Source organism: Sceloporus undulatus, chromosome 1 (genome assembly GCF_019175285.1).
Source record: "Sceloporus undulatus isolate JIND9_A2432 ecotype Alabama chromosome 1, SceUnd_v1.1, whole genome shotgun sequence".
Classification (NCBI taxonomy): domain Eukaryota; kingdom Metazoa; phylum Chordata; class Lepidosauria; order Squamata; family Phrynosomatidae; genus Sceloporus; species Sceloporus undulatus.
In genome coordinates, this window is record NC_056522.1 from 147,253,881 (window position 1) to 147,281,260 (window position 27,380).

General features: G+C 40.8%; 1 protein-coding gene across 1 annotated transcript; it reads left to right on the forward strand.

Moving 5' to 3' along the window:
- Window positions 1-38: 38 nt before the first annotated feature.
- On the forward strand, window positions 39-27,375 carry ATP6V1C2 (ATPase H+ transporting V1 subunit C2). Its single transcript, XM_042457602.1, has 12 exons — window positions 39-167; window positions 6,915-6,982; window positions 9,474-9,559; window positions 15,286-15,380; window positions 16,340-16,431; window positions 16,725-16,823; window positions 18,251-18,319; window positions 19,607-19,699; window positions 20,711-20,804; window positions 22,541-22,638; window positions 23,130-23,259; window positions 25,635-27,375. The coding sequence occupies exons 1-12, from the start codon at window positions 39-41 to the stop codon at window positions 25,728-25,730; spliced, it is 1,149 nt and encodes a 382-aa protein (XP_042313536.1). The 3' UTR covers window positions 25,731-27,375.
- Window positions 27,376-27,380: the final 5 nt, after the last annotated feature.

Consider the following 27,380-nt stretch of genomic DNA (forward strand, 5'->3'; position numbering starts at 1 on the left):
AATGAATAGGCCAGTATCATACTGGCCAGGAACCCGACATGACAGGTTTCCTTAGGGTCCCCAGAAGACGGTCCAGCCACACAGAAAGAGGCAACTCTGGCACAGAGGCAGAGTTGGTGGAGCAGTTACGCCGGGGACACCGCTGGGGAGTTGTGGTGGACTGGGAGGTGTGGGCGGATGGCAAAGGATGATGGAAAGAAGAAGAGGATGGCGTGAGGAGAAAGGAGAAGAGGAGGAGAAAGGAAATCAGATGAGTGCGCTCCAGCGCATTGATTCTCCATCATCAACCAAGGCAGCCTTGCAAAATGCAGAGGGCAGCTCAGCAACGGAGCCCCAGCCTGCAGCCATCCTCCTGCTCACCTGTACAGAGCACCAGGAAGGGAACTGGGCAGCCCAGGAGCCTGGGCCAAGGGAGAACTAACTTCCCTTCCGTCCTTCCTTCCCTCCCCCCTCAAGCTCTTCAGTCTCAGGGGGGGGGGATCGGTTTGGTCCCCGACTGGTCCACTGGCATACCCCGCCCTTGGGGCAAGTCCACACGTCTCTCTGTCCGGCCTCTCGGGGATTGGGCCATGAGTTGCCCTAGACTGTTCATCTACTCTCTCCTGCAGATGCATTTGCTGTGTGGGAACCTAGGACCACTCCACTAAATGCATCTGGAGGGTTGGGGTGAAGTTTAGGAAGCGCCTTCCTGCTGGCCAAACTATTCTCTTTAGTTTTTAGTCTCCAAGGGGCCACAAGATCTGCTCTCATGATTGTGGTGGTGTTTCTTGTTGTGTGTTGTTGTTGTGTGTTGTTGGATTATTATTATTATGATTGATCTCTGAACTGGCCAACTGGAGGAGTAGACTGGAAGTGCTAACAAAGCTTGCCGTGCTGGGCCAACTTCTTTCTTTCAGTCCAGTCTCAAGGTTCGACAAGATTTTCGCCGCTACAGACTGTTCCACAGACGTAAGCACAGGCTATAGTCTTGTGAACTGGATCACAAACTCAGTTTGCCAGAATTCTTAGCAGTGAGCCAAGGCCAGTTGTAAAGTAGTCTCAGCGGGATTACTGTTTGCAGGTGTGGGTTGAGATGACTCTCCTGGAGACCAGATTCGCTTCCGTGCTTCTTCGTCCTTCCTTCTCCACGCTCCCTCCTCAAGCTTTTCAGTCGGGGGGGGGGGCGCTTTGACTGTCCACTGTCACTGCAGAAACCCCCTGGGTGACCTTTGGGCACACTCTCTCACGCTCCTCAGCTGATGGTTATGGTATCGCCCCCTTCATCTCGTTAGATACCTCGCCCAGGAATCGTGAGTGTTTGGCTACGGTCGCAAACAAACACACTGTAGAAATTATCCAGTTGGAACGGTTTAACTGGCCCTGAATCCTGGGACTGACGGAGTTGTTGTGAAACTAGACTCTCCTGGCAGAGAAGGTAAAAGGGTAACAAAACTATTGTAGAGAGATCTTGTACCTTTGAGACTCACTGAAAGAAAGAAGTTGGCAGCATGCAGCTTTCCTAGACCTCAGGTGCATTTGCTGGAGTTGAAAGCAGACACACAGTGAAACCAGGACCATCCACGTAAAGGCTTGCTGAGGAAACTCGACTTAGTCTAGGAAGCTCTGCGCCACTGCTTTCTTTCATTTTCCTCAAGGTGCTCCAAGATTTTGTCTACTACCGATTCTATTGACTAACATGGGCATATCTTTGATTGTATCACAAAACTACAGTTTCCAGATCCTTAGCAGTTAAAGCAGTTCTCAGACTGGATTATTTCTGGAGTGTGTTTTGGACCTATACGCTGGATTCTCCGATTTCCGCTTGGCAAACCCACTGGTGACCTTTGAGGAAGTCACACTCGCTCAGGCGCCTCAATGGAAGGCCATAGCAACCTCTCTTGCTATGAAAACCCCTGCAGCCTTCTGATTTTTCAGAGGGCGGTTATACAAATAAGTTTATTATTATATTTATTATATAAAGGTGTAGCCATAGTTGGAACGCTTTGGGAGGCACACACACAACAAGGACACCATTTGACTTTCATGATCTATCCTACAAAATCCTGGGAGTATGTAGTTTGGTGAGGCACCAGATCTCTCTGACTACCGGCTGTCGTGTCTCACCCAAGGTCCCAGGATTCTGAGGATCCAGCCATGGCAGTCATGCAGCTTTAATTTTTTTCAGTGTGGCTACCCTCTATATGTGCATCTGCAATGTATAATAATGCAGTTTGGCACCATTTGAAGTGTTTTTAACTCTGTCTTGTAGGATCCTGGGATTGTTAGTTTCCAGAGAAGCCCTCAGTGCCACTGAGTGTTGGTGCCCTACCAAACTACAGATCACAGGATGCTGTTAGGATAGGGCCATGGCAGTTAACGGGGGATCAAACTGCATTATTTTTGCAGCGCAGATGCAGATCTGTCCTTGTTTGTTGCCTGCCCCAAGGAAGAATTTGTATAGGATTAGAAGGAGAAATAAAGTGTTCATAATACAACAACAACAACAATATGTGTGATAGGATCAACCCTTTGGTGAGTTTTATTATGTTAATTCGAAGTAGCCTGATTTAAAGAGCTGCTTGATGGGAACAAAATAATAAAAGGTTGATTCGAGGTGCAAGCAGACCTCTGAAGATGCATTTTGATATATCCCTAGTTTATACCCACGTTTGTTCTCTATTTAGAGCAAGTCCTGATTAATCAGTGACTGAAATATGGATTACAGCACAGGTTTATACCCTGCAGTCATTGGCTGCAGGGGAAGGCACTGTTTCTGCAGGGAGGAAACACCCTCCATTGTAGATGTAAAAAATAACTTCCTAATTAGAAGTCTATCAAGGTGGGAAGGAAGTCAGTGTGTGATATGCTTGAGGTTAACTTTTTGTGAGAGCATCATGGGCTTAGTGGTGTTGAGTGTTGGACTACAATTCTGGGGACCGGGTTCAATTCTCAGTTTGGCGGGAATACCACTGGGTGACTTTGGCCAAGTCCATGCTTCTCAGCCTCGGGGAGGCAATGGCAAACCTCCTCTGAGAAATGCATGCCAAGAAACCCCCGTATAGGTTTGTCTTAGGGTCGCCATAATTCAGAAATGATTCGAGGCACCAACAGTCACTTTTTGTACTCAGAAATCCAGGTGTCCACGTGAATGCAAGGTCCGTTGTCTAAACATGTCTGTACTCTCAGGCTTTTTGCAGGCATCATAAATGCAAGCGAGGGTTCTGAAAAGGGCCAGTGCCTGTCATCTGCACTTTGTCCGCAAACACCACATATTTATACAGTACACTCATTTATAAATTACTGTTCTGTATATTTATACCCAGGAGTTGGTTTTCTCTCCTCTCCTCGTACAAAGAGTAATGTAAGACATGACCTTGAGAGATCGCTGCTGTCTTCCACTTAGGAAAAAGTAACAGCCTTGGTCAAACACATAAGCATAGCCTGTAGTTCAGACACAGTTCCTAAGTTCAGAAATACAGTGAGGAGGGTAAATTATCATAATTTGCTGTTTCGGATGTCTGTTAATTTTATCCTGCTTGTTAAGAGGACAGTGTGTCATAGTGGTTTAAGTGTTTGGGCGCATGAAACTGAGATCAGGTTCAATTCCACCTTCTGCCACTGGGTGACCTTGGGCAAGTCACCTCTCTCAGCCTCAGGTCGCCTTAGGTTCACCATATGGAATGATTGGAAGGCACATAACAACAACAAACTGTTTAAGGCTTAGTATAGTATTCAAACAACAATATTCCAGTAGCAGGTTTCGTTTTTTCTAGGATAGGGAAATGTTTTCCCTTTTCCTCTTGATGACAGTTTAATTATGGTCGCAGTGGGAGGTTTATCTTAGGATCCCTTCACCTGAAGATAATAACAATTTTTTTAGGTTGCAGCCATATGTGTTCACTTACAGTCATAAGTCCCACTGAGTTCAGAGGGGCTTATTCCCATGAGTGTGTATGAGGATGAGCAGCCTTAAAAGTAGTTGCATTACAGTCATGCGACTTCTCTTGGGATGGATTGATAACATCTTGGATGATTACTTTTGCAAACATTTGAATTGCTCCAGGCATCAGTGACCTTGTGACTGCCAACTCTTGCTTACCCACAGACCAGATGAAACAACCCCCAGCAGAGAAAAAAGGACTACTACAGCCTTACACTGACCTTCGGGGAGGGTGACACTTTCATACTCATTCACACTGAAATGTGATTTAACATTTCTCAATCCACTGAAAAACTAATCCTCCTGCACCATTTTGAAAAAGTTAATCTGAAAAGGCGAGAGCGCTGACTAATGTAATTATTTCCTAAATTTTGTTATTTCTCCCATTTCACCCCCTTTGTTTGGCTGCAGTGATTTCAGGTTGAAGGGACCACTGAGCCATGTCAGATTCTGGTTAATTTCAGCACCTGGGGAAAGGCGAACATGGTGGCCTGGGATAGTGCATACTGTGACGTCCAAAGCAACCTGTCACCAACAGCAAGTTCATTATCCCTGACCCTCAGGTAAAGATGGGGTAAAAGCTGGGAGGAGGAAAGAAACCAGAACAGAACAAACATGGAAGGGGCAGGGGGAGACAGTCACATTTCTGCCCCACCATCACCTTCTATTAGTCTAGATCTGTACTGCAGTACCGAAATTATGGAGGTGATTTGACATGGGGATGAAAGCAGGTCCCTGTTCTACATTGGGTGGAAAGCGGTCCCTGTTCTGTGGTGATTAAACTGTCGATTGGTTGCCGGTAGAGAAAATATATTTATTATCTTAATATTCCACCACCTGTTACCTGGGGGACAAGCTTTTTTTTGTAATCAAACATCTTTTTGTAATCAAATAGTCATGGCAGGGAAAGGATCCCAATTAACCAGTGTGGAGCATCCTGAAAAGTGGGGTGTGTTGCTCTTCTCCTTCTGTGGGTATATTAAGCAGCACCTCGCCAGAGGAATTCAAAAAGGTTTGCTGAAATAGTTTGGACTTCTTACAATCATACTTCTCATTATAATTGGACTTCAGTAGAGTTTGACTCCCAAGCAAGTGTTGATAGAGGTTGATCTGTTGCACTTCCTTCCAAGTAAGCCTGGGAGTAACTTACTTCTTTCTGACCAGACTATAGGATTGAGCTGTTACAAACATCTTGTGGCAAGGATATGGCTTTATACAGCTCCCTGATGCTGGTGATTGCATCTCCCAGTGATGTCTCAACTAGAATAGCAAATTATTAGAATGCTGGAGTTGGCCATTCTGGAGTGCCACACAATTCCCACCCCATCTCACATTTTAGTCCTATGTGTGTTTACTTAGGAGTAGGTTCCTGTTCACTTCATTAGGACTTACTCCCACACTACAGCCTGTGTAGCTGCCTTCCCCTGCTGGTGTGTTCTCTATGCATCTGTCCCACACTTAACAGCTCCAGATAGCATGGTCAGTTTGACAGGATAATGGGAGGTTTGTAGTCTAGAATATCAGGTATGGGAAGCTGGTATATCAATTCATAATCTCGTTGGGTTACATTCTGCTTATGTTAATCAACTGAAACCATAATTTGTTGAGTGTACATTAAGCTTTTGACATATCTAGTCATTATATTTTAAATGACAGCTTTGTATTTATGGAAACTTCCAAATATATTCTCTAGATTAGAACCATGTTTTGAGGGGGTTTCATTATCCAGCCCCAGCATGCAGAACCTCTGATATCTTATTAATATTGATGTGGTTGTTTCCTGCTAGTTCACTAGCTTTTTGTGTGTGTGCAAGCTGCATTTTGTTAACCATCTTACTTCCGTAAAGGGCTGTGATTTATAAGCATGGTGACATTACGAAGTGATGTGTCATGGCCTTAAAGATAACTTCCTCTGTTTTCAGGAATCTGTAGCACATCAAGAAGAACAGATGTGACCAATTATCTGGCTCCCCCACTGTTGTGTTTAGTTAGTTTGGGGAGGATGCATATCAGAGATTATGGATGAGAGCTTAGGATGTATCCATGCTGCAGAATGATACCATTTAAATGCCTAGGACTCTGTCCTACTGAATCCTGGGGATTTATAGTTTGATGAGACACCAGAGCTCTCTGACCACACAGACTGACACACCAAATACAGACCTAGGATTCTGTATGATAGAGTCATGGGAGTGCTGTCCAACGGAGTTGTCTTCAGTGGTGGATGCAGCCTGAGGGGGCATTCACCATATTTTTTTTGTCCCAAGGAGATTGCAGACTCCCCACGGTGAGGCAACTGATGTTCCCCTAGAACTTTCATTCTGAATCTCTCCATGGTATTTTAACCTGCTGCATTCACACTTGCCCCATTCGGTTTTAAAATGGATGTGCCTCCTTTTCTGGGGAACGATTGCAGCACGATCCGTACGTTCGACAGCTTACTTGCCAAAGATGTGGATCATTACAGTTCTTAAAAAAAGACCACTTAAGGACCTGGGTGTCAAATACATTCATTTAAGTGGGTTTTCCATGCCCCCCCCACCCGCAAACGGCACCCAAGTGCAATCGGGGCAAGTGTGATGCCACGAAAATAATCAGGTTTCACACCGGTTATTTCATGTGTGAATGCTCCCTAAGTTTTCTTCCGATTGAATGTTGGAAGCAAACCTTTTAATGCACATTAAGTACTCAGGGCTGTACTTAATGGCATTCATATTTTGAGCAACTAAGGAACAAAAAAATTGAAACAAACCACAATTCCTCATAATCATAAGACAAAAACATATCTTTCCATACTTAGAATAGACTGTCTAATATGATGCATTGCAAGCATTTTCCATTCAAGGGAAAAGTCCTCTCAGGTTTTCCGTGAATGTCCTTACCAACTGGATAACATGGAAGATCCTGGCTCTCAAAGAAAGGCCACTAAAATCTGGCAAAATATGGCCAATCACTGACTTGTTCATGCTGAGTCCACTTGTGGTTCTTTCTGCAGGTGGGAACACTGGATGCTCTTGTTGGCCTCTCAGATGAGTTGGGGAAACTTGATAGCTTTGCTGAAAGGTAAAATAGATTTTATTTACTACACACAAACATCAAGCGGATGTTGTTTTTACAGGACACAGTGTTCCTGTATTAACCTAACTCTGACTTGTTCAAGCCCATCCTTAGCATTCAGCCAGGATGGACAGGCATGACTTTATTGTCCTTAAAGACAAGTTGCCCTTAATAAGGTCCAGATCCTGCCTTTCCTACCTAACTTGACAATAATAATGGAATCCTTAAGGTCAGCGTAGGTGGTGGAATTTACACTGAGGGTAGGCAGGCACATCCCTTTGTATGCATGGTACAGCATGTATCTTATGTTTTCTGTTCTGTTCTGTTCTGTGTTATGCTGATCTAAAGTGAGATGGTTCTGCTCAGACTAGGGACAGGGATAAAACATTACAGGAATATGAAAGGCACCCCAGTGACTACAACAAGATTCATTAGGGTAAATACCTGTGTTCTGCACTATTTTTTTAGAGCCAGCTCTTCTTTTCAGAAGTCTTCCAGCTCTTTTTCTCCTTCTCTAAACCATTTCTTCTTGTATCTCCTACTGTAGTCCTAGGTGTAGCTCTGCTGTCAGTCCAGAAGCATATGAGTTGAGTTGATGTCTCTGCTATATTGGTAAGGGTTGCCACTAGTAGACACAGCCTAATTATGTCAGCCAGGAATATAGAAGTGTGATTTAGCTTGATCATATTGTTGCACTACAATTCCCATCATCCCCAACCAGCTGTGTGTGTTATCCAAGGCTGTTGTAGTGGCCTCTTTGCTTCTGCTCACCTCTGGTATATTCTGCCACTGAGCTGCAGTCCCTCTAAGGTCATTTAAAACACAATTCTAAAATGCAAAGGGATCTAGCTGCAGCTTTCAGATTAACTGTGACTGCATCCAGACTGCAGAAATAATCCAGTCTGAAACCACTTTAACTGCCATGACTCAGTGCTAGGGAATTGTAGTTTTGTGAGACATTTAGCCTTCTCTGAGAGCTCTGATGCAACAACGAACTACAGTTTCCAAAATTCCATAGCATTGAGCCATAGCCATTAAAAGGGTTTCAAACTGAATTATTTCTGCAGTGGGGATCCAGCCTGTGTGAAAGAAGTTTTAGGCAGGTTTACTCAGAAAAGGAGTCCCATCTTGTTCAAAGAAGCTTATTGTCTGATGGGGATACAATCTTTAGGACTAGCTCCATTCCTGAGCTGGCTTACTTGGGAGTGAGCCTTTGTTCCTTATTTCTGAGTAAGCATCTTCATAAGCTCAGGTGAGAACTGAACCAGCAACTTCTCACAACTCATGCTTTACTCATAATTGTGCTGAAAAGCAGCTTCCTCAAGGTACAGCAGCCACTGGCAAGAGACTATGATGATGTAGGGCTTTGCAAAGGTTTATAAGGGTTAATATTACAGGTCCCAAACAGAAGGTGATTGGTCTGGAAGCTGTGCAAATGAGAAACGTATTTGCATTTGGTGCTCCTGAGCAACTTACTCTTGATGGATCTGTTATTAGATCAACACATGTGAGGCTTGCTGGTAAACCTAGCTAGGCAGCAGAAACCTGTCTGCACTGCTTCTCGGCAGGACAGCACAGAAAGAGTGAGAGTCTGCAGGGTCTGTTGCTTCCATGTACTTTTATTACTTATTTACACAGTGAGACTGAGTATTTTTCCATGTCATTGTAAAGTAGGATGCAAACTTCTGATGCTTTCTGCCCATTTGTTTTTTATTTGTTCCCCTAGTTATGGGGTCTTTTCATCTTTAAATTTGTTTTAAAATTTGCCAGGTGAAAAGAAGTAAATTAAAGAAGTAGGTCAGTGTGGCAAAGTGGTTTGAGTGTTAGACTAGGACTCTGGAGGCCAGGATTCAATTCTCCGCTCAGACATGACACCCACTGGGTGAATTGGGGCAAGTCACATTCTCTCATCCTCAGAGAAACGCAATGGAAAACTTCTTCTAGACAAATCTGGCCAAGAAATTCCCATGATAGGTTTACCTTAGGGTTGCCATAAGTCTGAAACGACTTGAAGTCACACTGCAACAACTTGGGACACTGGAGGAGTTATAGTTCCCCCAGACCAAAGAACTAAATTACGTGACACTGTGTACTAGCTATAGTAAAGACTGCAGCTAAATCCAGAGGGAACAGGGAAGCCTGATGAGTGGGGGATATGGCATCAACAGGCCAAAATCCCCCACAAGCTCTGGCTACATTTTAAAAAGCTGTCCATGAACAGAAGTACTTTCTCCCTGCTTGGCTGCATGTGGACTTCAGTCTATAAACCAGCCAGATCCAAACCCTGTTTCTGCTTTTCCTACTATAATGCTGTATGGACTGCACAATGCATTGCACACTTCATGTCAATCTTGCTTTTCAAGCAATAATCAGCTATTTCAGGGCCTGCACCTGGTAACTCTGAATTGCATTGGTTTGTGGTATTTTTGCTGCCAGTCCTTTCATGATTTTCTCATTCATTTTTTATGTTCTTTTTACCATTCTGTATTGCATGAAGTGTAATAAAGAAAATTGCCCAGTATATTGGAGAGGTTTTGGAAGACTCCAAAGATAAAGTTCAGGAAAACCTACTGGCAAATGGAGGTATGTCAGACAAAACTGGAATATTCTTGATATGCTGCTTGTGTTTTTGGTCTTAACAGCCTCATTCCCACTATGTTTTAAATCGGTTTCAAGTGATTTAAATGACTCTGGTTCACACTTGAACCGAATCGCTAAAGCGATTCGGAGAGGGGACCATACACTAGACCCATTTAACACACATCTTTTTGACACTGATTTTTTCTGCAACTTTTTGGATGGCCATCTGTCGAGGATACTTTGATTGAGAGTTCCTGCATGGCAGGGGTTTGTACTGGATGGCTCTTGTGGTCTCTTCCAACTCTACGATTCTGTGATTCTAAATCGATTCAGTGCATGTGTGAACCAGATACAAATCAGAATCACTTAAAATTTGCCATTTGGCCGGCTGCAGCAAGTCCATTTTGAATCCATTCATTCATCAATGGGAACCACAAGTGGGTTGTTTTGCAGCAAGAAAATGCGATTGGGGCAAATGTAGTTGTGAATTAAGCTCTGCTGCCAAACTAATCCATCAATTCGAATCAGAAGTGATTTATTTTTAAGTGGGAATGCGGCCGTTGTTTTCACCCAAGTTTCCAACAAAACAAAAAAAAGTGGGAATGAATACATCCATAAGTTTAGTAACTGGGCAGCACTTCCACTTTTAGAAAATACTGCTCCCAAAATCAATTTCTGTCTTAAGGGCAGATTCTTAACACTCTTAGTGCGTGATGTGATTTAATTTCCCCCACTCCTCTGTCTGCATGATGAAAATGTGCATCCCCACAGGTCCCCCAGTGTGACTACTTATGCACTTCTCTCCTAGGAATATAATTCTTCATTAAGGGGTTAAGCAGATGGCCCCAAAGGAGCAACTTGCCTTTGAGTAAGCCTCAAAATCAAGGCTGCAGCAACCATATGCTGTGGCCCCAATCCGGAGATTTGCCGGCTCCAAGAGAAGTGACAGAAAGCTGCTCCTTTTGGAGCTGGCAAAAAGTCACCCTTGCTGGAGCGATGGTGGCTTTCCCCCCGTTTCTTCGGAGCTGCGTGTCTAAACTCTGTGCCACAGAAAAGTTGTGACGCCTTTGATGGACAAAGGAGAATGTGGCTGGGAAACTTAATTCCAGAACTCATTAACAAAAGCTTCTTGGTAGGATCTGAAACAATGCTAGAAGCTGGCATCCTGGTGCCTCTTTGTGATATCTATCCTGCATGGTACTATGTATCTTAAACAACGACCCTGGCCTAGTATTACAAGGATTTCTCACTGACTTAATCACTTGTGGGAAATTAGACTTAGGGGCTCAACAGATAGCCCAACAGGGGCGGCTCTGGGTTGGGGATGTGGCAACCAGATGCCACACCCCCAACTTGCTGGAAAAAGGAGCTATTTCTGGCATTACAGAGATGCCATAAGGGCTGCGCCGTTTGGAGTGTGTCATCATGGTGCATGTTATCTAGTCGGGCATGCATCAAGATGCAAATTCTTATTTTCCCCCCCTCAACTGGGAGCAAACCAATCTTCTAAGTAATACAGGTACACACACCAAACTACATTACTTTAGATGTAGAAGACAAAGGTTCCATGGTTCGGAAGGATTTGGATATGTTTTCATATAACATAATCTAGAATCCAGTTCTTTTGATTCACATTTATTCTGTTAATTGTAGCTTGCAGCGTGTAAATGCTAAGTCCTCGGGCAACCCTAATTCAGGCTCAGGCCATTACAAAGTGCCATTCTGTACAGGCCCCTTATCACTTTATTTATTTCACTTTCGAGCATTATGGGAAATTAAAAGTATGATCAGACCCATAAGCTGGACAGCACTGTTTAAAAAACTGGCATGACTGACAGACAAAGAAGAGTCCCCTGAAGGATGCTTTGCCCAAAACCTCAGATGTAGAGTTGGCCCTGGCTAGGATTTTAATTCTTTAAAGAAGTCTGAGCAGTCACATCTTTGACCATTCCTGTGTTCTGATGGTCAGTTTTTAACAGTAGTACTTTCTCTCAAGTGGAAAGACCAGAGGAGAATTGTATTTTTTGGTATAGTGTCTGTTGTATATATTATGCTTAATTTTATTTTTTAACGTTTAATGATCACACTTACTATATTTCAGGAGCGAAGAATAAAGTGAAATGTCTAAAGAGTATGTAGAATATGGGTGACAGTTGTGTGTTTTGCAAGCATGTGCATGTTGTGTTTAACGAGAGGGTTGAGTCTCTTGTCGGACTGTAGGGGTACAGTGATCAGGTTACGATGGATTTCTCTAGTAACAGCCTCGTAGCTTGATCACCATCTCCCTATGATTCAGATTACAGCAGGTTTGCCTACTCCTCCAACCTTCTGTTTCCTCTTTACCCTAATCTTTATTTCCACTTCTAACCACTCTGCATGTCTAACCAGACCGACCGTGTGGTGAAAACTGCCTTCCTGTGATCACTTTGTCCTGGACTTAAAAAATACCCGTGCTCTTGATTCTCCAAAAAGTGTTTTAATATAAACTTTTATTCATAGATTAGAAAAGTAGAGACTGCCTAACTGAGGGCCAAAATAGACACAACGGGAAACATGCAGTTGCTGCAGGAGAAATACAAAATCAGTCGTCTCTTATCTCCATCCCAATATTTAGTAGACATTACAGCATATTGTCATGTCACAATATCTTTTCTTCCCTGGCCACCTCTTTCAGTCATTGGCTGCCAGTGGGAAAGGGTAGAAAATTTGGGACGTGACATGAGGTAGGTTGTGACAGGATAGATTTAGATGTGCAGTTGCTGATTTTGATGGCAACTGAATGTTAAAATGTCTAGTTTAACCCTGCACTTTTGTGTTATAAAATGTAGATGGAAGCTGATCAGGTTATGAGTTTTGTCACTAACTTCATTGGACTTGTTTGTTCCAATTTCAAAGACCCATTCACATCAAAGGAAAGTACAGTATATAGAGCATCCAGAACAGGTCATTCAATAAAGTTAGATAGTTGGAGATTCAAGAGAGAAACAGGAAGTGTCAGATTCACTGCCTCAGGATATGGTGATGCTAGCCAACTGGGGTTGCATCTACACTGTAGAAATAATACAGTTTGACACCACTTTAAGTACTGCAGCTCCATCCTACAGAATCCTGGTATTTATAGTTTTACAAAGTCTTTAGCTTTATCTGCCAAAGAGTGCTGGAGCCTCACAAAACTACAAATCCCAAGATTTAATAGGTTGGAGCCATGGTAGTCAGTTGGTGTCAAACTGCATTAGTTCTACAGTTTGGATGAACCCTTGGACAACTTTTAAAGGACATTAGACAAATGCATGAAAAATAAAGTTATCAGAGTAACAATTCGTGTTGACTGGAAATTACCTCCAGAATCAAGAGCTTCTCAGTATCCACTTGCTAGAGAACACAAGCAAATCAATGTATTTTCAAGTATAATTACATGCTTATTCAGGAAATATATGAATTTCATCACCATTATTATTATTATAGAAATATGTGAATTTCAAATTGGACACTTTATGTAAACAAATGACTTAAACTGGGCTTTTTATTTTAAAATCTAAGTGGTTTTAAATAAATCAACTCTGGAAGAGATCCTAACAGAGAAATTAAAAATAGCTATTGTCTATGACTGAAGCAGAGAAGATAGACAAAAGAACATAGTAGCAAATGTTGTTAATTAAGTACAAAATATCAAAACATAAGGAACTCTTATATAATGATCCTCTGGCACTTCCATGTACTGTATTGTTATTGTCCATATTTAATTTTTTTGCTTGAAAGTTAAGTCTCTATGTACACTTTTCTGTGAATGGATCTAATACTTTCAGACAAGCAGCTCCTTCAAAATGGGACATTCATAAAATAACTTAAATACATTGTTTATAAGTGCCTGCAGTACATCCTCCTGGCTCTTAATTGCTGACTGGATTACAGGATTCTAGTCCTTAAATTAACTGTTATTACTCTGACACTGTGACAAACATATTTTGCCTAGACAAGTAAAATAGTTCCCCCAGGTGTCACAGAATGCAAATACCATATATACTTGATTATAAGTCAACTTCATGTATAATTCGAGGACAGGTTTTTGGGGCCAAAATTATGGATTTTGATATGACCCATGGATAAGTCAGGGGTAAAATGTAGGGGCATGTAACAAAGGATGTAAAGGATGATGCAAAGGAAAATGATGCCAAAGAACTTAGAAAATTCTGACAGGCATAACTGTTTGTGCTTATCCTAAAAGGCTGGATGGATGAGAGAGTAGAGGGGATCCATGCTTGTTTTTGGTGCTCCCAGGATGGACTAATCTCTCACTTTTTAACACTCTATTCAGAGAAAGAGGATGGCTCCTTTTAATATATACATAAGAGTGAAAGTACAATACTTACATTGACCCATGGATAAGTCAACCCAGATTTTTGGGTCAAATTTTTGACTAAAATTTCTAGACTTTTACATGAGTATATATAGTATTCCCCATGTGCATTTAAACAATAAATTCATTTCTCATCTGCAAAAATATTCAAAGGGAGCAGGGGGACTGCATGATCTCATATACACTAGTCAGTCTGTGCTGTGTACAAGCCCCAAACTAGACACAGATGGACAGAGTGAGTACACTTTCAGAGGAAACAGTTCTTAATAAGTTTATTGGCATTCTCATGCATACTTTATATGACAGCACTAAAGATGGCATCTCTATGTACCAGGACTTTTTGTACCTGGTTCTTTCTGTGCATGTCAGATTTTCCACACCCAGGAAATCTAAGATGGTAAAGTGACTCTTTCAAGAGCTAGAGACTCTAGCAAAATGGATGCAGATACAGAAAAGGAACAAGTTTCATACCATGGAAGAAGAGGTTGTTGAAAGTGCAGTGCATAATAAGGCATGATGTCTGCAGGGCTCTCGCAGTTATGGGTCAAGAATAGGCAGCTGGAGAGATCTCTCAGGGCCCAACCACAACCAATTCTCTCAATGTGTCCCGTGACACATGTTTAGATTTGGGTCCCATCTCCAAGATATGGAGATGAATGGGTTGGAAACAGATGCAAGGATGCATATTTTTGAAACAGTTCACACCACCATGAGGTTATTGACAAAACTCCTCTCTATTTGAATTAGGATTTCAGTCAGGTGAGATTTAGACACAGTGCTTTTTTAAAATCAAAAATATTTACAGCATGTCTTTGAGGTCAAAGCCCTGGCAAGGCAACATACACAACAGAGACAGACTGGACACATCATGGCGTACATGAAAGATAGTGCTTTGGCACTGTAGATCTCTAATGATACCAGAAGGTATTCCATTCAAATTGGATACTCGGGTCAAAGCTATCTGTGATGGGATTTCAACTGCTAGGATAAATCCTATGTGACATTTCATATAGTGTGCTGATTTTTAAAAGATGACTTCCCTGGATTAATATACAAGAGGCCATCTGCACCAGAGGTGGGAATTGTGCAGCTGTCCTGATTTTGTTGGACTGCAGATTCCAGGATTCTTGTCTAGAGCTATGGTAACAAAGGCTGCTGAGAAATTCAGTCCAACAGTATCTGGAGGGCCACATTATTCCCACCCCTAAACCATACAGTTTACATAAAAATGATCAGATGACCTGAATCTGCTTACATGATGACATGTGATAATGAAAACATGGGAATAATTGCAAAAAGCAAGACAACAGTTGCCCATGCCTTTTTATTATTTATAAATGTGCTATTACTGTGTTTACTCATATCTTTTCAGTTGACCTGATTAGCTACCTGACAAGGTTTGAGTGGGATATGGCTAAGTACCCCATAAAACAGCCACTGAAGAATATCTCAGAAACATTAGCAAAGGTAATATAATCTTTCACTCTCTTTCATATGGAAAAATCACTCTTACAAAAATCAGTTCACAGGAACAAGATGTTGTTTTGTTATTAAAGTCAGTGAATTTTGTGACTACTGCACTTTCACAGAATCACAATCAAGCATTACGAGCTGCTGAATCCACATCTAGTCATGCTTAATGTAGAGCTGTGGATATCTGTGAGTGTAGCCATGACTGCCTTCACTCCCTCTGACTTCATTTGGCCCGTTCTAAGCATGTACTAAGTGTATTTACACTACACTGTTATACAGTATCATTTTGATACCACTTCAACTGTATGGTTCCATGCTCTGGAATTCTGGCATTTGTGATTTAGTGAGGGATTCTTAAGTTCTATGCTAGACAGCTCTAGTGGAGTACGATTGAGAATGGTAGTTTCTAGATCAGCGCCCCTTCAATGGCTGCTGGTTTGCAGTGATTTTCCAAGGAACAAAAAAACAAGCCATAGCCAATGGCACAAATATGGTACTGGTCCCTGGCACATTAAGGGAGAAGGGGAACTCAGTCTACCACATCATATACTTTGAGAAGGATTGCTCCAATGCACTCCCCTGAACTACTGTTCCCAAGGTGCTTTGAGAAGCGGGACGGAGAATTAAATCAGGTTACCACATGTCAAATATTGCATGGAAAGCCATATTTTTGCATGGAAAGCCACTGTATTTCTTTGCCATCACATCCTGCACAATTAGCTTGAGCAAATCCTATTTTCCATGGCTGTGGAAAATACTGTTTGTATTAGTAAAAGCCTGTACATTAAATGCAAATATGTATTTGACATCAGAACTACTTTGGCTTACAGTTGTCCAGCTGGGTGAACAATATAATCCATATTCACTGTAGATTTGTGCATTCGGGATGATATATAAATCTGCTAACTACAATTGTTCCCTTGGACCTTTTTCTCTCTTTTTTTTATATTCAGCAAATTACACAAATAGAAACAGACTTGAAAAGCCGAGCAGCTGTGTACAACAACATCAAAGGAAATCTTCAGAATCTGGAAAGGAAAAACATGTATGTATATATGAGTTTATGAAAATATTAGTGAGCAGCACCTGTATGTGGCCATTAATTTGAAATGATCATGGGACCCTAATGTGTTGAGTACACTGGGATATAGCTTTACAGATAGATCATGTGGACTGGATTAATTGTGTATTTGATGGCAAAAAAGCAAAATAGAAATTAATTATGCAGACTCAAGTCAATTTCCTAAAAATGTTGAAAACCCTACGTGAATTCTGACCATAATGTCAGAACTTGGTTATATCACTCTCTCTTATTTTTGTCTTTTGTCTTTTCCATAGGGGAAATCTTTTGACACGTACTTTAACGGACATAGTGAACAAAGAAGACTTTGTGTTGAATTCTGAATATCTCATCACTCTACTTGTTGTAGTTCCCAAGTAAGCAAAACTTTGCTGTCTTGTCAATGTTTATAATCACAATACATACATTTATATAACGTGAATAGAAAGAATGCGGAATATGTTCCTATCCAAATGTTGTTGGACTTCAGCTCCCTTCATTCCTCATTGCTAGCTATGCTGACTGTGGCTGATGGGAGTTTCAGTCCAGCAACATGTGAAGGACTACCTATTCAATCCTGCTTTACAGGCCATGAAATATTTTATACTTGTTATGTTAGTAATCTTCTCAGCCTGCCAGGAAGTTCAGTATTATCCCCATTTTATAGATATGAAATTGAGTGCAAACCCATTACTAGTTACCTGCTAAATTGCTAAGTAAAGCAAGATTTGAGCTTGGCACTGTATGGTAACTCACTTTGTTAACTACTGTCCTGCACCAGACTGCATTTAGTGCATGCATACTGCATGTAAAATATGAACACTTAAACAGAGAGAAAGAGAGAGAGAGAGAGACTGAAAACACAATACTAGAACCAGGAGCTGTTTATTTTATCTTTTAGAATTTATAATCTGATTTTCTTTATGAAGTAAACTCAAAGCAGCTAAATTAACAGTGTAATATAATGTATTTTGGAATAAAAAGTAGGGCTCATTCATACAACCTATTAGGGGTTCTTGATAACAAGAGGCAGAGTTCCTCAGCTTGTATCTCTGACAACTTCACTCAGTAGCTTCAGGCAGATGTTGAAAAGAAGATGTAGGTAAGATGGAACCTATGTGGGACCAGATATTAGTTGGAAAAGGTGCAGGTCTGGTGCATCATGGACACTGAAGCCCCAGCCTCTAAAAGGGTAAGTCTTCCTGCCTCCAGCATCATGTCAACTCAGACAGGTAGACTATTTAAGCCAGGGGTGGGCCACTTGTGCCCACTTGCACTGGGGAGAAACAATTTCTCTACCCTTTATTTAGGCAGTGGGTTAAACTGTGCACCAACAGAGTTTTTAGTCTATTCTAAGCTCTTCGTTTGGGGCTGACTGTAAGACAGAGTGTCTTAAAAAAGAGGGATTGAAATAGCCTAGATAATAGTGACCCCCCCCCCTCCCATAGCAGAGGTGGTCTAAATTCTTCTGCAACTTGGGGCATGGAGTTTTACTCTACTGGAGAGCACCACAGTGTGTGCTTGCTGTCTCGTTCCCATTGCCAGAAGCTGATCTAAATAGATCTGTTGATCTATTTCCCAAATGTCTTAGAGCTTGTTCTTAGTTGCGCCATTAAGAAATCTGTTAAACAGAGCTGAACAATTCTAATCCTTCCAGGTTTTGGTGGTGCAAGCCTGGGTGCCTGGCATGTATAGATGGCAGCTTATTTTTCACTTCATTAATTGAACTTACATGGACTTAGGAAAAACAAGTTGTACTAAAAACATTTTTGCTGTATAAACAACCCCAACTTTCTTGATATAGGTCAAGCTATGTACAGTGGCAAAAAACCTACGAATCACTTTCTGATATGGTGGTACCGCGGTCTACAAAGTAAGTTGAGATTTCTGAACAGGCTTGTTTTTCACGCATTCCATCTTGACCTTCATTCCATTCTTAATTTATAATGATAATTAATGGTTTGACTGTATTTATTAGCTTTTGTCTACAGATTCTGTATCATCCCAGTGGCAGCTTCAAGGGCCCTGATAGTAAAGCATAGATCTGGGAAACAATGAATTTGAATGAGGATTCAGATTAATATAGAAAGCAAACAAATTCTTTACTCTGGCATTTAGCAGGGTTCGCGTCCTTTCTGCATATCTTGCTTTGGTGAAGCTGAGCTTAACATGATATTAAGTTACTTAGAAACATTTCCCAATATTCCCTATATGGATATCATGGAAATATGGAATTTTGGAGCCGTGGCGGCTCATGACTTTTGTGTCAGTAGGGTTGTGCATTTGCTATGCTCCAAATGTTAAAGGAGCTATCCAAGGTACGGAATAGGTTCATCACTTTGGATAATTCATGTAAAGCTCTTCCAATAACCTGGGAGCCTCCCCTTCTACTGGACTGAAGTATGTGCAGGAATTAAGGTTTATTGAGAGGTAGTCAACTAGGGCAAATAGTGATTTGGGTAATCAGATACAGCAAAGGACACGGCTCCTGTTGCTTTAGGGTTTTTGAAGAAAAATGCTACCCCTTAGCATCATACTCCCTGGGCATGACACTCAAACGTTCTTAGAAAGGTGGAGTTGAAGATGCCTGCTTGGGAGAGGCCTCATTCTCACCATAGGCAGGACTGGGCCTTCCATTAAACAAAAACAAGGCAACCACTTCCAGCACCTTTTCCTGGATGGTAGTAATGTGGAAATGCTGAATATCTAATTACAATTCCTGATCAGGTCTGCACATGAAACTGGATGGAATGCCATCTTCTCTTCTGCTTTGGGCAGCAAAATGTCACTGATCAGCCATAGTCTTGTGAAAGAAACAAATAGCAATTTCTTGGGTGTATGAGGTGGTGGTGTTTATAACTTGCTTTTACTTTTTGAAATGCCCTGAAATTCTTTCCTATAATCTGATGACAGCAAAAGTACATTGAGGAAGGGGAAGGAAGGGGAAACTTGTTTATAGCAATACAACGCATGATAGTATTTGTAGCATTTCCTAATTAAGAGACTGCTGAGAAAGTAAACTGGCCAAGAAATCACCAGCTTGCTTATTGGATAGTATTTTTATTTTTATTACTGTTAAGTGCTAACTGTTGGAGGCACTTCATGCAGAAAGACATCAAAGAAAGAGCAAAAAATCAATATGTGTATTTTATTCCAACAGGATGATTACTGAAGATACAGAAGGAGGACTGTTCACTGTAACACTATTCCGAAAAGTGATGGATGACTTTAAGGCCAAAGCAAGAGAGAACAAGTGATGTTTATTTTCTATTAGTATTCCAAAGGAAGACTAGGAATAACATATTTTTAAAAATCCAAATGTACCCTAGTGAAGCCAGGAAGATAGGTGCTCAGTTCCACCAATATTTAATTCTTTAGTAAGAGCACACCATCATTCTACATTTTAATCTGGTGTCAAACCCATTAAAAGGCATTGTCATACCTACTATTGTTGTGTAAGATCAGGACCAGAAAAGAGAGAAATGTGGTTTTTTAAGGAAAAATGTTAATTCTCGCCAATTAATTCACACTATATAATTGAGGAAAGGAGAGCAAGCATATTTAGGATCATCATGACTGAAAATGCCTTGTAGGTCATGGTTTCTGATCAGAGAATACTGCAAATTAGCTCCACAAGGAGCAACAGCTACTCCACTTTCTCATACAATTACAAAAGTTTTCAATGTCAAAAGACTTTACCCTGAGGAAGTGTACCAACCAAATGCAACTCACTTGCACCATGTATTTTTCGATAATATTGTGCAATTTTTTGCATGTCTCCCTGGAAATAATGCCTGTCATGTTCAAGATTGTATCTGAAGTCACTACACATTTATGTTGGCTTGATGCCACCATCTTCAAATCAACCATTTTCACAGAGCTTTTGTGAAATTAAAATTGACACTCTGAGTTTCTTAGAGGAAAAATGATAAATCTTTTATTACAGATGTACAGCTGAACCTAATAAGTCAAATTCCATAGTAACAAAATGATGTATCATCTTGGATATACAGACACATCAGAGAGGAGAGGATTAGTGTTTAGAAGAGCTTGTTTACAAAGCTCTAATCCTTTTTCTGAAGTGACTTACTTGGATAACATGCTACACTGACAGGGCTTGTTTTTGCTTCTTGGCAAAGCCTTAGTTCTGTAGCATTTAGATTAAATATGTGCAGGGATATATACACATAAACACACGGGGCAAGAGGTTTAATAAGGCACGGATACTGAATGTCAATACCTTTTCATTATTTTTTTTTTTAAGATTCATGGTGCGGGAATTTTACTTTGATGAGAAAGAACTGAAATGTGAAAAGGAAGAAATGAGGAAATTAGCTTCTGATAAGAAGCAACAGTATGTGAGTACATTGCATCATGTTGCATACCTTTGCCTAACTCTTATTGGTTTCTGTGTCATCTCTAAGAGTCAGGTAGATTAGAGCACTGTCTTCTCTATGATGGAGACTGAAACACATAATGCTATAGTATCTAAAGATAACATCTAGACCAGCTGAATATTCTGTGCTCCTCTGAGGATGACACTTTAGTTTAAAAACTGTGCAGTTAACAAGCAGCACCGTTAAAACAACAAAAATCCCTGCGGCTTCTGAAACACACGTATAGTTCATGAACTACAGTCTACATCCTCTTACATGTGAAGTATGTGAAGTATTATATGCATTATATGGTATTTCAGGTAGATGGGATTCAGTGAAGTCAGAGTAGTTGAAAGAAGTGGTCTGCCTAGCATGTTAGATACCCAGAGCAGATTATTTTTTAATACCCCAGGCAGGAGAAGATAAGACTTGCTTGTAGGTTGGTGTTCCCTGTTAACAGGTGTGATAAAAAGCTTGGGGACTTGGAATGTGTGTGCTCTGGGTGGAAGGGTCAGAAGGAGACCTGGTCACTAGTGGGTTGGTTCTGTTCATAGTTATTTTCCATTGCTCATGATAGCCTTTGCCTGGGCATGTGGTGGTTGTGGTGGCAGTGGTGATGGTGATGGTCTCCTCCTCCTCCTCCTCCATCTGGCCAACTCAACAGTTTCCGAAAAGGGGATTCCCCATCATCCCCTTCCCTCAGCCAAGGATGCCATTTTCTGCCTTGCAACAGAGTGCCTGGGAGGAATGGCACATAGTTAAAGCTTGCTCTGCACCTGTTAGTGAGTTTTTCAAATGCAGGTAGCAGCAACACTATTCTCTTCTTCAAAGCCTCATTCTATGGATGTTTCTCTCAGTCGTCTCCTGTTAGGGTTTTTTCTTAAGACTCTGCCTTCATCCTTTCCAGCACTGCAGAGTTCTCCCAACCCTTAACTGTGTAAAAATAGGAAAGTGAAGCTCAATTAAAATGACTCTTTTGTGGCAATGTGTGGAGATGGGATACAGTGCCAGGGCAAAAACAGTGCAAGACATGTTGATGCTTTAGGTCAGAACCGTGGTTCAGAGGGATTCTCTTCCTTGTGAGCCTAATCCAGCTTGAAGATGGTTGAAATTTGATAACCAAACTTCCTGGGGAGTCCCAGAATTTCTCCCAAAATCCTAGGGAGAAAATTGAAATGGCATCACAGTAGTGGTAAAAATACTGGCAGCAGGTGGACTAAGCAGCGCTCCTCCTGCAACGATTGGGTGATGCACCCCATTCCCCAGAAATATTTGTTTGATATACAGGTAATACTAATAATCTGGCACTGACCCATGAATCCCCAGATGTTGGATTACAACTGCTGGAAGATTGGGCCAGCATGACCAGTGGTCTGAGGTTCTGGGAGCTGTAATTCAGGAACAGCTGGAAGTCTAAAGGTGGGAATCACACTAGTAAATGAAATAATTGACAATCTATCTGGTATACCTTTAAATTGTATATAGCATTCTCCCATTTTATCCACATGAATGACTTGTTGACTGTGGAACAGAGCTAGGGGAACATAGCGTGCACAGGATTAGTGTATTTATATTGTATGAAAAGACTTCAGCCAGAGATTAGCTTTACAAATTCCCGTAGCAAACAACAGTTTGATGCATAGGTATTGAATCCACACACACACTCCAAAACAACCAAATATAATATACCTGGTTTTTTTCCTTTTTCATTATCCAAGGGTCCACTGTTGCGTTGGTTAAAGGTGAACTTCAGTGAGATGTTTGTGGCTTGGATTCATATAAAGGCTCTTAGAGTTTTCTCTGAATCTGTCCTCAGGTAAGTAAGACTTTTCTTAAATCAAGGTATAAAACAAAACTAATTCAGATCTCCACTTATTTCAATGGAAGAGATTTAAGCTTTTAATGTTTCCCATTGAAAACAATGAGAATGAAAACAATAAGTGCTTTGGCTATATCATGGTGAATATACGCTTCATAATAGAGGTAAGGAAGCTGATTGCAAACCTGTTAATTTAATTTGATGTTTCAGTTCGCTCTGAACCTGCTTGTCCCTGAATATTATAAGACTACAACTCCCAGAAACATTTATTGCACCTGCCATGCTGGCTAAGTCCCAGCAGTATCTAGGGTTGCAAGTTGGGGAGCAAGGTTGCCATTAATAAGGCAAAAGAGGCAATGACAACTGGAGCTTAGACTACAGGTTTGCAAATAAAAATTGAAAATAGCTGAAATAAACAGTATTTGAAATTACACCCAGAATGTGGTCCAACATGCTGACTGGTCAATGGATATATTCAATTTTTAAAGGTATGGACTACCAGTGAATTTCCAGGCAATGCTAATTCAGCCTAACAAGAAATCTGCAAAGAGGTTGAGAGAGGTCCTTAATGCAGTCTTCAAACATCTGGATGAAGTAGCAGCAGCCAGTATCATGGATGTAAGTGCTGAAATGGAAGACACCATTTCTGATCTATCACCATTGTTTGCCTTACAGCAGTTAATCAAAAAGTAAGAAATACACCATTGTTCATAACGTAGAACAATCTTGTAGGGATCTGCTACAAGATTTCTCTACATACTGATTCTACAGACTAACACAGTTATATCTTTGCGTTCTTCATAGTGGTTTCTTTTATGTCCTATTAGGTTTGGATGTTTTAGATTTCTCACAGCCCATATTGTAGTTATAGAAGCAGCAGCTTTGAATGAACAAATAGTGCCATAATAGCATGGCAGAAGATCTAGTCTGACCTGTGATATTTTGCTGCCTAGGAGGACAATATGATGCCCATCTTCCCCAATGTTATGCATAGAAGAATCTTCCTTTGACCTGATTGAAGGGGCAGAGTCCTTAAATGCATCTGAGGGCAGCACGGGGCCTTAAGGGATACCGAGCAGACAACCTGGTCAGGGTGACTAGATGTCCTCCTTTTCCAGGACATGTCCTAAATTTCAAACAAGAAGAATGTCAAAATGTCATCCATTTTAAGCATGACTAAGAAGCATGGATTTAGTGCTTTTAGTATTTATTTGGTAATGTTTCACTTTTTTCTTGGATGTTGAATCCTGGTTCAGCTGTGGAAACCCACTGGATGACTTTGGGCAAATCACATGCTTTCAGCTTCAGAGGATGGCAATAGCAAATGCGCTCTGAAGAAACTTGCCAAGAAAACCCTATGATAGCTTCAACCCGAGGGTCTCCATAAGTTAGAAATTATTTGAAGGCACACAACAACAACAAAGATGCATCCTAGGTTGTCCATAGCCATTTATTTTGCATGATATTTCATACTGTGCTGACACTTGCCTTAAAGATGCTTAACAAAGCCATTTGGACTGTAACATCTAGCCACATATAGTGAAAATTTGCTTTCTACACCTGTAGTTGTGCAATCAAAAGTACATTTATCTCTCAGTATACAATTTTTTTCTCTTCATTGGACATACTCCCTGTAGCTCAAATAGATGCAATTAAGTCAGGTTACCACAATGAAGCAAGAAGCCTTTCTAACATTTGATAATCTTACTCATATTGGGTTTTGAAAAGATGCTATAAAAGTGTAGAGGAATAAGAAACAGTTTTGCATACATCCTGAATACCTCTGTCCTACTGCAATATCTGACTAGGTTGAAAATGGGCTTCAGAGAGCTTAAGTGGACAAGTCTTAGAACATGCTTCTCTTTGGCTTCTTCATTAGTGATTTGCAATTAATTCTCCCTTTTTTTTCTGTAAAAAAGTGTAACTGTGGTGCATGAAGCGAGAGGTGGAAAATGGTTGTCCAGTTATGCAATATAAGGATCCAAAACACATTGCAGAAACAATACAGTTTGATTCTGCACAGGCCCAGGCCCAGGCCCATACGTTTGACATAGAGAGACCGTGAAGAAGAAACTTGAATTGCATTACAATTATAACTTGTTATGGGGGAACTTTGCAATGTAATTGTACTGCTTTAGTTTAGTTATAGAAGTATGGCCTCACTAAGCAGTGGAGCTGGAATATCACTTTTATAGTGCTTTTTCATGCTGTGTATAGTATTTTATTATGGATATTGAAGTAATGAAAAGGTTGATGAGAGGGTACGTTTACAACCACAGGCCAGTTACTTAAAAATACCTTGTTTCTTAAAACAACTCCTGACTATGTGGTAACTATTTTGGTTATTTTTCCAGAAATGACCAAGTAAAATTACTTTTAAAACAATGTATTATAGTGGTGGTTGGGTGGGCCTTAGGGACTATAAATGTAACCAATTTTTAAAGTGATTTTCCAAATTCTCAAAGATTTACTGTCCTCTCGAATAGGGTCAAAATCTGAGATGGCAAGAGCTCCTACCACTTTTAAAAGTTGAAGCTCTTACGTTAGTGCTCTACTGCCTCTCCCATGTTCTTCCCATATTTTTGCCCTCTGTTTGTGCATTCTCTGCATACTCAATGAGACAGTTCTTAGCACTGAAGATTATTCTCTGTTGAAGAGTTGTCTTTCTCTGTAGACCCAAGAAATTTTTAGTCTGTCAACAACTGCATATAGTATTTTTTAATTACAGCAGAAGTGAGAAGCAAGTGTCCTGATGGATGTTAGATTGCAGCTTTCATCAGCTCTTACCACTGCTTGGGCTGATGGGAGCTGTAGTCCAACATCTTCACAGCCACATATTGCTGTTCCTAAAAAGGAGTTTGTTTGCAGAAGTGCTGCTGGTGTGAGTGCAATGAAGCTATTCCTCAACTATTCAATAAAACCAGTCTTTATAGTGAGTCCTAAAGCTCTTGCATACACACCTGAAAATTTTATTTGTTTGACTCTTTTTCCAGTCTTCTGTGGACATCCCTGGCTTACAGCTAAGCAGTCAAGATTACTACCCTTATGTCTATTTCAAGATTGACCTCAGCCTTCTGGATTGCAGCTAAGAGGTGCCAGACTTACCCCATGACTGGTCTCCAGCATTTTAATATTTGATTGTTCATGAGCAATGAAGTTGCTGTGCAAGTACCTCCAATTCCAAGATAATTTTTTAAAAACATGGTAGTAAGGGATCCCATGATGAGCCAAATAACGTGGAGCAAGTGTTCTGTGTAGTTCCCAGGTTTCACCCGACGCTGTAGATTCAATAATTTTGCCCTCTTTCATTTTAGGTGTGACAATTCTGGAAGCCTTTTCTGATCATGTTAGAGAACATGCTTCACAAGGCAATTATGTTACAGTTGTATTTATTTTATTTTTTAAGTTACAAAAAGAGGTCTCAAACAGGATTTTAAATAAAATCAAGTAATATCTGGTGATTAAGATGACAAGAATACTCTTAAATCATGGATCTGTAACAGTTTCATGTTCAGATTCAGTCAATGCAGCAGGTACACACTCTTGTACTGAAGCCAATCAGTTGACAGATAGTTTAGAAAGTAATTGGACAAGGGGGAGGTTCTCCATGTCAAGTTGTTCAGTTCAGCACTTGAGAGAAACTCAGGCACAGATTATATTAATGAGAAGTGGCACAACTAAGCTACTGATTTTCCCTGTTAATCTAGTGTTTGGTGAAATGGCTAAAAGCGAGGGAATCTTGGAACAAAATCCAGCTTTTGGAATCTAAGCCACTTTGACAGCTTGTTGGACATTTATCTTTACAAGGCAGTATTGTACAACTGTCTCTCTTACACTCCATTTTTACAATTAAATCCTACTGTAAAGTGAGTAGAAATGCCAATTTGTAACAAAACCCAATATAACTTTTCAGGAAATACAAAAATGTGGAGTTTATGCAGGATGGAAAGTGACAAAATTGCATCTCATATCAACTTCATTAAGGGCAATTAATTGCTCAAGATGATGCTAGGCATTGAGGACTATTTTTGGTCTCTTTGAACTGTTTTACACCCATGAACAGGCCAATGGATGTCGCTTCCAATCTGAGACACTCTCGCCACCATTTAGCCTGACTCCAAAATATAGTGATTTAGTGAAATTGGCCCTCATGCTGAGGAAGGCTCATGCTACTTTTTTATTATTATTTTTAAATTGGTGATCTGAGGATCTCTTTAAGGCCTCTGGGGGACTGCAGGCAACCCACACTCTGCCCACTCCTGCCTTTTCTCAGAAAGTTCTATACTCCCAATGGCATGAGAGAAGCATTGATTTAATACTGACACTAGGCACTCTCACACGCCCAAAGAAGCGGAAGAAACACACCAAGGATTTGTGTTTTTCTGTATATCCAAAATAATCTGGAGTTACATCTGTAGTGTCAGAATAGTCTTCAGCAGAGGAAAGGAAACATCAGACCAGAAGGCATCCCAGCAGATCACAGTTCACCTGGCACATAGGTCAGATCAATCCCTTTCCCAGATCAATAGCATTGGCTTTATGGCTCCTAGAAAATTCCCATTCTAAACTATTAATGTTCATGTCAATAGTATACCTGCCATGGACATTCTCCACTACACCTGCAAGGAATTTTTTTTCCTGTGAACCCTGCTGTCTCCAAAAGGAGATGGAAAATATCCTCTCCAATAAAGAACTACAAGTTTAGCAACACTTATAAAACATTTCTCTGTATGATTCAT